The sequence below is a fragment of the Humulus lupulus genome, chromosome 3 (genome assembly GCF_963169125.1).
Source record: "Humulus lupulus chromosome 3, drHumLupu1.1, whole genome shotgun sequence".
In the NCBI taxonomy this organism is placed as follows: Eukaryota; Viridiplantae; Streptophyta; class Magnoliopsida; order Rosales; family Cannabaceae; genus Humulus; species Humulus lupulus.
This window is the reverse complement of record NC_084795.1, coordinates 245,194,914-245,206,739: the sequence shown is the minus strand read 5'-3', so window position 1 is coordinate 245,206,739 and position 11,826 is coordinate 245,194,914. Positions and strand designations below refer to the sequence as shown.

At 40.9% G+C, this 11,826-nt stretch overlaps 1 protein-coding gene and 1 non-coding gene across 2 annotated transcripts; one reads left to right on the top strand and one right to left on the bottom strand.

The window, feature by feature from the left end:
• Positions 1–9,562: 9,562 nt before the first annotated feature.
• LOC133828131 (small nucleolar RNA R71) lies at positions 9,563–9,669 on the bottom strand. The gene has a single exon (XR_009890770.1). It is a non-coding gene; the product is annotated as a small nucleolar RNA R71 (small nucleolar RNA).
• A 1,024-nt stretch (positions 9,670–10,693) lies between these two features.
• Positions 10,694–11,179, top strand: LOC133825523 (uncharacterized). Its single transcript, XM_062258452.1, has one exon. The coding sequence runs from the start codon at positions 10,694–10,696 to the stop codon at positions 11,177–11,179; it is 486 nt and encodes a 161-aa protein (XP_062114436.1).
• The last annotated feature ends 647 nt before the right edge of the window (positions 11,180–11,826 follow it).

The following is an 11,826-nucleotide window of genomic DNA, read 5'->3' as shown; positions in this document are numbered from 1 at the left end:
GAGTTTTGTTATCTGACACAATCTTCTTTGGGAGTCTGAAATGACATACGATGTTTTTCACGACAAAGTCTGGCACTCTTTTCAAGGTTATAGTCACCAGAGGCTCGACCTCAACCTATTTGGTAAAATAGTCTATTGCGACAACTGCATAGCGAACTCCTCCTTTTTCAATAGGCAATAAGTTGATCAAGTCAATCCCTCATATAGTGAATGGCCAGGGTGAGGAGATCATGGTTAACTCCATGGGTGCATCTCGAGCAATGGTGCCAAAACGTTGACATTTGCCACACTTGACGACATATGAGGCCGAGTCCTCTTTTAGGGTTGGTCAGTAATAGCCTTGCCTTAGTACCTTTAGAGCCAAGTTTTGGCCCCCAACATGGTCTCCACAAAATCCTTCATGGATTTCTTAGAGGATAGCATGCCCTTCCTCGATTAAAGCACACCTTAGGAGGGGTAAAGAATGACCTTGCCTATAGAGAATTATGTCGACCATAACGTACCGCAGGACCTGATACAACAAATTTTGTGCATTCTTTCAATCTTATAGCATTTTTCCAGTCGTGAGATATTCAACTATGGGAGTCGTCTAGGTCGGTCTTTGCAAAGCATTCCAACCTCAATTGGTTCTTCATTGATGATTGGTTTATTCAAGAATTCCACGAGGGCCACATTTAATGTGTCCGCTTCTTTGGTTGTAGTGACTGTGGCTAAAGCATCTACATTCATATTCTTTTTGTGGGGGACCTGCTCGATGGAAGAAAACTTAAATTATAATAGTTCATCTTTAAACTTAGCTAGAATAAGCTGCAATTTTGGTTACTCGAGCCTAGTATTCTCCTAATACCTAGTTAACCACGAGTTAAGAATCTCTAAAGCATTGGATTGTCCTTGCTTTCAGCTCCTTCGCTACCTAAACTCCAACCTATAATTCCTTGTACTCTGCTTCATTGTTGGAAGCATCAAAACCAAATACGAGAGCCGTGTGGAAGTGATGTCCTTCGATTGAAATTATTATTTCAGCTCCAGACCTATTCTCGTTTGATGATACGTCAATGAAGAGTTTCCACAATTCTTGTATAGGTTCTCTCATTGGTTCATCCTTGAACCCTGTACATTCAGCCACGAAGTCAGTGAGTGCTTGGCATTTGATTGTTGTTCGTGGTTTATATAAGATCTCGAACTGATTGAGTTCGATGGCCCACTTCGACAAACATCTCGATGTCTCGGGCTTTTGCAAGACCTGCCTTAAAGGTTGATCGGTTAAGACGTGTACAGTGTGGGACTGGAAATATGGCCTGAGTTTTCTCGAGGTCGGTATTAAATAGAACGTGAGTTTTTCAATCAGAGGATATCTAGATTTAGCTCTCAGAAGCCTCTTGATCACATAATACACGGGTTTCTGTGTTCGATTTTCTTCTCGAACTAACACAACGCTGACTGCGTTTTTTGTTACAGCTAGGTATAAGTATAAACATTTCCCAACAATTGGTTTGATAACACGGGAGGCTCAGCTAGATGAGTCTTCAAATCCTCAAATTCATTTTCGCATTCTTCTGTCCATTCAAACCGTCTATGTCCCCAGAGCAAGTTGTAGAAGGGAAGACATTTGTCTGTGGACTTTGATACGAACCAATTTATGGTCGCGACCTTTCTAGTTAGGCTTTATACATCTGTTCGTGACCTTGGTGAAGGAATTTCTAATAGCGACTTGATTTTCTTTGGCTTTGCTTCAATCCCCCTTCTATTGACAATGAAGCCAAATAACTTTCCTAACAAAACCCTAAAGGTACATTTCTGGGGGTTCAACTTCATGTTGTATTTTCTCAGCACACCAAAACATTCTTCTAGATCAATACATGGTCATTGGCAGTCTTTGACTTGACAATCATGTCATCAAACATACACCTCCATGTTTTTCCCGATTTGGTTAACGAACATCTTATGGACTAGCCTTTGATACGTTGCACCAACATTCTTTAGCCCGAATGGCATGACCTTGTAGCAGTATACGTTATGTTCGGTCATGAATCTGATGTGCTCTTGGTCCATAGGGTTCATCGCGATCTGGTTATATCTAGAATAAGTGTCCATGAAGGACATGAGCTCGTGGTCAGCTGTGGTGTCAACTAGTTGATTTATTCTCAGTAGTGACAAACAATCTTTAGGATATGCCTTGTTGAGGTCAGAGAAATTGATGTAGGTCCCCCACTTTCTATTTGGCTTTGGGACCCAAACGGGGATGGAAATCTAGGTCGGATATTTAGCCTCCCTAATGAACCCACATCCATAGCTTTTCCTATCTCTTTTCCCAACAGCCTACATTTCCACTCCTTCACAGGCACATTTTTGTCCAGGTTTAATGTGTGCATCATCACACTTGGACTGATTCCCACCATGTCCTCATGCGACCAAGCAACGACGTTAAGATTTCTTCTTAAATACTCGACCAATTCCTTCTTTCTTTCAGCTCGGAGATTTTTCCCATTCTTTACTACTTTTGAAGGTACTTCTAGGTCGAAAATGATTTCCTCTAGCTCATTTGGAGCATGGAGCTCAAATCTTTCTTTGCCTGATCCATTGATCAATTTCTTCGAGTTGGGCGACCTTATTTCTGACTTCTTGAGATTCCTCATTCTCCTCGGTTATTACCATGGCTTGCTGCCTGGGTTGTGATTTTCCCTTCACGACAATTCTATAGCATTCCCTGGAAGCGAGTTGATATCCCTCATGATGCATATTCCTGAGGATGATAGAAATTTCATGGCCAAATGGCGAAGTGAAGTTATAGCTTCAAATGCCATCAACATAGGTCTCCCCAAGATTGCATTGTAGGCGGCCAAACATTCAATTACTACGAACTCAAGCATCTTAGCAACAACTCATGTCTCCTCACCCAATGTTACTACGAGCTTGATTGTTCCTATGGCTGCCATCCCCTCTCCTAAAAATCCATAAAGGGTTATAGAGTTTGCCTTGAGATCGGCTACAGATAGCCCCATCTTTTCAAGGGTGGACCTAAATAGCACATTCACGGAGCTCCCATTGTCAATCAGTATTCGATGCACCCTCCGGTTAGCAAGCTGAATAGTTATCACCAACGGATCATTATGAGGGAATTGGACATGTCTAGTGTCTTCTTCTGTAAAAATGATTGGTTGTTTATCCAATCATTGTTGTTTAGATAACCTTTGCTCCGGAACAAACTCAGTGCCATCATGTGTTTTCAGCTCTTGGATATATCTCTTCTGGGTTCCACTGCTCGTTCCTACCAAATGAGGTCCCCCTGCCATAGTGGCTATGTCCCTCCCTTCAACAGGAGGAGGGATGATCTGATTTCCTTGAGCAAATTGAGCTTGTGCTGGATTGACTAGGTTATCCTTAGCTGGTCAAAGGTTCTACCACGCCTGTTGATTAGGAGCTACCCTGTTCCGAGTGTATTGAGCTAACGGTCCAGGCCGAATGAAAGTCTCGATCTCATCTTTTAACTAACGACAATCCTCTGTGTTGTGGCCAATATCATTGTGGTATCAACATAATTTAGTTGGGTCTATCTTCGCCCTTTGATGCTTCATGGGCTCGAGATTCTTCTCTAGAAGGCGAGTAGAATTAGCTAAATAAATGTGCTCTCGCATAACTGTTAAATAAGTATAGGTGGTGTAGATGGAGGTATATTTATCCCCATGCTTATTTTTCTTGGACTCGTTCTGATCGCCTTCACCATTCCCTTTTTTGTTTATTATCCCCCGCCTGGTTATTATGGGTAGCTAGTTGAGTCGTAATTGCAGCATCTGCCACCACCCCAGCGAGTTGAACGAGGGTTCGGCTAGTTCCTGTGACAGCAAATTCCACCTCATCTTGGTTTATCCACTCTTAAGCTTAAGCCAAGAATTCATCTACACTTTTCACTCCTTTCCTTTGGATCTCTTTCCATAAATCTCCTCCTGCAGTGATTCATGTTCTCATGGCCATGAGCTTGGCACTATCATTAGCGTCTCTAGCTTGGGCCGCTACATTAGTAAACTAATTGAGGTAGGCCTTTAGGGACTCACCGGGTCATTGCTTAATGTTGGCCAGTGAGTCAGCCTCTATATGAACCTCTTTGGCAGCTCAGAACTGTCTCTTGAACTCGGAGGACAACTTTTTACAGGAGGTGATTGAGTGTTTCTTATACTTGTTGAACCACAACTTGGCTGGTCCGATCAATGTAGTTGGGAATAGAACACACCGCAGGTCGAGGCTCCCATTTTGGGCCATCATCAGAGTATTGAAGGTCCCAATGTGGTTGGATGGATCAGTGGTTTCGTTATATGTAGGCATAGTTGGCTTCTTGAAGCCAATAGGATATGGAGCTGCTGCGATATGAGGAGGAAAAGGCTCGAGATCCTCATTGGAATTGCAATCATCTATATTTTTTTTCCAGACAATAGCCTCTTCATTTGCTCCTCGATTAGAGCCAGTTGTTCGAGGGTTGGATCCTTCATCTCTAGGTTTTTTGGGAGCTGGTTACCAGCTCCCATCCTATTGTGCGTGTTCAGGGGGTTATTGTTCCTCAAAGCTTGAGCTCGGTTAGGCGGGGCATTCCCATTGTCACGCACGATGGACGGATCATCCCTGTTTTGAGTATAGCTCAGATCATTATGATGAGCTGACTGTCATCTTTGCAAGTTTAGATGATCACGCAGGTCAGATTGTGGATTGGAGCGCAAGCTTTGAGCCGAACTCAACTAATTTTTCAGATCGCTTTCATTACTACAGGAATTCACGTTACGGGAATTCCCAATCCTGCTCCCACGATGGCTCTCCATCCAATAACTACCATCCATGAAGCTTACTGCTCGTGGTTAAGGTCGACGAGCTGGAATATTAGCACGAGATCGCGGGGCATATGTGTCTCTATATTTAAAGAATGCCTCCTTTCATTTTCACACCCTAGAGCATTCCTCTGTGGGTGTGGTGGTGTTGGATGACGAATACATGAGGGAGGATGCCTTATCAGTCAAGCAACCCTATGTCTCAATTGAACAGACCAGATTAGCACGCCCATTGTCTACTCTGATTTCACGACTTGGCAGTAACACAGAGTTATTACATGGTACCTGAGCGGTTGGCTGAGGCAGTGGTGGTGTAACGCCCTGGATAGCCAAGACCGTTACACGGTGTGTTTATAAAGTGCCAGACTTGCTAATCAAGTCATTTAATTAGAATCGTGTTGTAGAAGCTACAAAGGTACTAGGGTTAAAGTGTTTTGGTCTCAAAAGCCACACTTTTCATTAAGAGACATTATCTGGTTACACGGGATCCCAAAAATACAAGTTTAAAGATCGTTTACAAAGGTTGTGAGACTCAGATACAATAACCAGCCATACTAAGGCAAAATAAGCAGTTAGGTAATCCCTGTCCTGGTCCACTCCTCGATCGTGGTGATCGAACAGCTGGCTATGTACATTTCACCTCGGAGCTCTCTACCTCAGGCTTGGTCCAGCTTGCCCTTGCCTTTACCTGCACCACGTAGCACCCGTGAGCCAAGGCCCAGCAAGAAAACACAACAACAACAGAGCATAAGCATTTAGCAGTCAAGTCAATATCTCACATTGCATCACATAGCCTCAGTCAAATAACCATTCAATATAGTAAAGTATTCCACATACTAAGCATATCAATTCATAACCTGCACAGTTTATAGACGATAACCAGGGCTAGCGCTCACAGGCTGCTCCCTCCGTTATCCTAGTGTTCATGGCTCCCAGTGGCCAAATTGCGCTCTTTGCGCTAATAGTATGTACGACACTCTTAGGCCGCTTTTACATGTCCCATGGCGTGATACCAACATTGACACGATACAGTTCTCAGGAGCACTTAGTCCCATCACAATCATATAACCGGGTGCAATTTTCTTACCTTTCAATTCAATAGCTTTGATCCCTCGACTCCTTGAGCACGATCTCCCTCGAGCCCTAGCGCTCACCTAAACACAATCATGGCCAAAGTCATCATCAACCCTCAAGTTCAAAACCTAGTCCCGGGGCCAATCCCGAGCCCCCGGGATGTCCTAGTTCCACCAAACAAGGTGATGGAACCAAACCCCAAACCTTAGGTCAAAAATCCTTGCAAATAACCCTAAAATCCCCTTCAGAAGGCAGGGTAGCGCTACAGCGCTCTTGGGAGGGTGCTACAGTGCTACAGACAGAAGCCAAATTCCCCTCAGCATAATGGCCTAGCGCTACAGCGCCCAAAGGCTAGCGCTGTAGCGCTAGTCACAGACAGCCCAGCACCAAAATTTCACTTCTGCGATTTTCTCGAACCAACCTCAACCAAACCTCTTCCAACTCTTACCCAAACTTAAAAACAACCTCATGAACACACTCCACTCATCCCAAGCACCCCAAACACCTAAAACCCAAGCACATGCATCCACAAACTCAGAATTCACCATAGCCACTCCTAAGCTCTAAAACCCAATAAAAACCAGCTGAACATCAAAGTTTAGAGTTTAGACCTTATACCTTTGATAGAATTTCGACCACAAACTGCTTCTAGACTCCTTTGGCTTGCTCCTCCTCAGCCTTAAGTCTGAATTCCCTAAGGTTCCACCCAATTTCAACTTAAGCACCACAACTCAAAAACCAGAAACTGAAACTGAAGAATTCTAAGTCTTACCTCAAGTGTTGCTGAACCCTTGCTAAACCTCTGTCAACTCCTCAGTCTTAGGTCAAGATCCTTGATGTTTAGTTACCCTAGCTCTCCTCTGAGCTTTACTCCAAAAAGTCCTCAAGAAACAGATGAAGAAAGCCTGAACCGACTCAGAGAAACTCTCTCTGTTTTTTCCTCTTTCTTTTCCCTTCCTTTTCCTTCTTTTTCAGACTTCTTTGATATTCTACAAATTCCACTAACATAAAGCCTTAGTATAATTTAACTTCTATAAAGAAAATGACCATTATACCCTCCCTATTAATTCTAACCCCCCTTTAGCCCACTTAAGGGTATCTTAGTCATTTTACCCACTTCCCGCTAATTCCTCGAGTGTCTCTACTATTTCCCGCTTAATTCCCGATACCTAATTAATCACCAAGGGTATTCCTCAATGTCAAAATAGACTCCAATATATCCGCCAGACTCCCATTTATACCCCTAAGCTCACCCCGAGCCGGGTATAAGCCCCCGCTATGACTTTTCCGCTACTTTGCTCACTAGGATCGTCTTGAGTCACGGATCACATATATATCCACATAATAATGCGGTCTCGATAATTATCACATATATCAAAGCAGTTATGCCCATAATGGCCAAAATTACGATTATGCCCTTCTAACCTAATCAGGGCCTATATGCATACTAACACACATAGTCATGCATCTCAAATATTCAAGTAGTCACATAACATGCTTTAAATCATAATCATCATAATCATGCATCTAAATCATTAAAACCACACATAATTCCCATTATGCCCTCCAGGCACACTAATCAAGGCCTTAAGCCTAATTGGTGAATTTGGGTCGTTACAGGTGGATTCGAGAGGACCTTTACAGAGTAGTTTTTATAGTGTTTTAGAGATTTTTTTTTTAGGGAATTTTTGAGTTTATTTAGTTATGTTTGTGTAGTATGACGCTTTTGTTGCCTGTGTTTGATAATATGTCAAGATCTATGGAAAATGGAGAATTGGACAGTGTTTGGCCTCGAGAAGATGCGATTTGGTGAAGAAAAAAAAGGCAATTTGAGTCGAGGGGCTAGGATTAAGGGCCGTGGCGTTGTGATTAGACAGAGACGGCCAAATCTTGAGAAGTCAAGGGCCACGACGCCATTGATTGGAGAATTAGAGTCACAACGCACCTGCATTTGAATCGCGATGCTTGTCGAGGCAGAGACGAGATGGATTTCGATTCTTGGACATGGGTCATGGTGCTTCATTATGGGGTCGTGGAGTCTGAGATGGTTAAAGTGAAAATTAGGGAATTTTAAGCATGGGCAAAAGTGGAATTTTACATTCAAAACACAAACTACTATATAAGCAACATTATGAGGATTTTTGGAGGAGAACCCTAAGGAGAGACTCAAAAAAACACTTTGTGGAGGAAAAAAGCTTGAAGATCAACTAGTTCTATCATTCTTCTTCTTCTTCTTTTACTTTCTCTTGTAGTGATGTTTATATTTAGTTTGATGGATTGATTATGTATATTATGAAGTAATTTCTTATTTAGAGTGTTAATGGATTCTTCTTGAAACCTTATGTTTATCTAATGCAGTTTTAATGAATTTCCTATCAATATTGTTAATTGTTTGAGTTGTGTTTAATGCTTGTGATTAATTGGCCACTAATTGCATGATTTATATAATTTTAACTGAGATCAGAGAAGTGAAGGATAAATATGCTATAGTCAAATAATCGTAAATTTATATTGGACGACAGTACCCGTATGATTTGTGTACCTTATGGGTTACGTGTTTAATGCCTGCAATATGTTAATTTACCACAGAGATGTAGGAGATTTACTTATTGTTGAGAGTTATAAGTCCTAGTAAGAATATAATTTACAGTTGTAATCTGCTGTCACGATTGAGATAGGAATTCTTAAATTCACAATAGAGAGGCATAGGTGGATAGTTGATGAAGTTAATAACTCTATATCTTTATCCATTGAATTAATATATTTATTATTGAGTTCTCTATTTTTCTCATTAATTATTTATTGCTTTTAGTTTAGTGAATTCTATATTCATTATTCGTCAAATCAATTAGAAATAAAGATTGATTCTTGGTAATTAGCAACAGTCCTCATGGGAATGATACTCTACTTACTATTTTATTACTTGTTTGTGATTGCATATACTTGCGTACATAATTTCTACAACAAGTTTTTGGCGTCATTGTCGGGGAATGTATTATAATATCAACATAGTTGATTTTTATTCTAACTTGGTTTTGTTATTTACCATTCTAATTCGGTTTGTGTCTAATATTGTGCTTTCAAGAAACATTGGTATATGCGACGTAGTAGACAAAAGGAATCGGTACGAGTAGATCTTGAAGTTGAAAGAACTTGTAGACAAAAGCGAAAGATTAAGAGGAGGCTAGAATTTTCCATGGCTAACAATCAGTGGAACGTAGCCAACAATGTGGCGAATGATATTCCAAGGGCAGCAGCTGCTGTTGAGATTCCTAATGTACCAGAGGTCTCAGTGGAACAAGGACCAAGGACGATTAGAGATTATGTGCTTCCCACTGTCACGGGAGTGCATTCATGCATCAGACACCCCCCAGTTTCTACTAATAACTTTGAGATCAAGTCGACAATATTGCAAATAGTGTAGTCCACCATTCAATTGGGAGGGTTGCCTACTGAAGATCCCAACTTGCACATAGCCAATTTTCCGGAGCTGTGTGCAACTTTTAAGATGAATGGGGTGAGTGACGATGCTATCCGACTGAGACTTTCCCCATTTTCATTAGGAGATGAAGCAAAGAGTTGTGTTAATTTCATTGCAAGAAAATTCTATTACAACATGGGAGGAACTAGCCCAGAAGTTCCTTGTAAAGCTTTTCCTTCCAGCAAAAGCTGCAAAGTTGAGAGGGCAAATTAATAATTTCTACCATATGGAAGGGGAATCATTATATGATGCATGGGAGAGATTTAAAGAGTTGTTAAGGAAGTGCCTTCATCATAGTATAGAGAAGTGGATGTTGGTACATAATTTTTACAATGGGCTAAATGGTACTACTCGTACCATAATTGATGCAATAGGTGGGGGTGCTTTCATTAGCAAGAATGATAATGAATCATACGAATTACTGGAAGAGATGGCCATGAAAAACTACCATTGGCCTATAGAGAGGAAAAATACAGAGAAGGTAGCTGGGATGATTGAATTAGATGCCATCTCAATGCTTATAGCTCAAGTGGCAACTTTTACGAAACAGTTACAACAGAGCAAACTGCAACTACAAAGTTTATGTGAGGCATGTGGGAGTGCTCATCCATTTAATCAGTGTCCTGCCATGTATATGAATAATATGTCAATGGAACAAGTGCAAGCCATAGGGAATTTTCAAAGGCTAGCTAATAACCCTTATTCCATGTCACAACCAAGGGTGGAAGAACCATCCTAACTTCTCATGGAAAAATAATCAAGAATCACAGTAGCCTTTCCCACAAAACAATCAGCCTTTCCATCAACCCCAAAAATCTTATCAACTACCTCCTCCTGGGTTCTATCAACCACATAATAGACCACCACAGCAACCACTTCCCATGAAGCAACCTGAAGTACAACCTGATGTACTAAACCAGTTTATGACTGAGACAAGGGCATCTATCAAGAGTTTGGAGACTCAGATTGGTCAATTGGCTACTTAAATGACACAAACCATGCTCAAGGGAACTTACCAAACACTACTGAGGAAAACCCAAAAGAGTAGTGCAATGAAATATCTTTGAGGAGTGGTAAGGAGTTAAAAGAGCCAAAAATGATTTATAAGAATAAGGGTAAAGTAGAAGAAGAGGTTACTGAGAACCTTGAGAAGAAGCGGCCTGGAATAGGCATAGATCACCATATCAAGATTCCATATGCGTAAAGGCTTCGAAATAATAAGCTTGACCAGCAATTTTCAAAATTTCTGGATATCTTTGGAAAGCTACACATCAATATCCCGTTTGCTGAGGCACTTGAACAAATGCCAAGTTATGTTAAATTTATGAGGGAGATCCTATCAAAGAAAAGTAAATTGGAGAATTATGAGACGGTGGCACTTATTGAGGAGGGCAACGCAATACTCCAAAAGAAGCTACCTCCTAAGCTTAAAGATCCGGGTAGTTTCACAATTCCATGTACCATAGGGAATGTGGTTTTTGATCGAGCACTTTGTGATTTAGAGGAAACTATGAATTTAATGCCTCTATCCATTTATCGAAAACTAAAATTTGGAGATGCTGAGCCAACAACTATGATGCTTCAGATGGCGGATCGCTCAGTCAAACGCCCTCATGGAGTGATTGAGGATGTACTAGTAAAGGTGGACAAATTTATCTTCCCTATTGATTTTATTATTCTTGATATAGAGGAAGATAAAAATATTCCAATTATCCTTGGGAGGCCATTTTTTAGCTATTGGGAGAGCATTAATTGGTGTGTAAAAAGGAGAATTATAATTGCGAGTGCAAAAAGAGGAAGTGATGTTTAAGGTGTTTGTAGCAACTAAAATTCATGCTTGTTGTAGAATTGATACAGTAGATGTCGATATGAGTCCTACAAGTATGAAAAATAAGAAGGTAAAAACTCAAGAGGGCACTCGTTCTATTCGTCATAAAATGCGTAAGATTTTTTATGGAAAGATGACAGATGAGGATGTAGGGACTCTTAATTTTCTCAATTTTAAAAATCAAGTCCCTTCATTGGTGTTTAATGTGCAGAATTATTTAATTGGTGGATTAGAACCGGGTCAATTTTGAAGAAGAGGTTCAACGTCTGGCTAAATAAGGTTAACGACAACGCCTTTGGGAGGCATCAAATCTTCTTATTGTTTTGTTACTTTGTTTAAGTTTGGACAATTTTTCTATGTTGAATTTTAATTTTTTTATGATTTTATAATTTTAGATTTTAATTTATCATTCATGTACCATGGAAATCGTGAAAAAAAAATCACGCAGGCTATTTTGAGTCGCTGCACCCACTATTATAGATGCTGCCCTTGTGAAGTTAGAGAGCCACCAAATTTATTATGAAGTCCAAGCGCGGCGACGCCCAAAAAATGAGCCACGGTGCGCCTACCCTAAAAAAAATCCACCATACTGATGTGGTGCGTGTTTTCGTAAGTCCTCCTCCCTTATT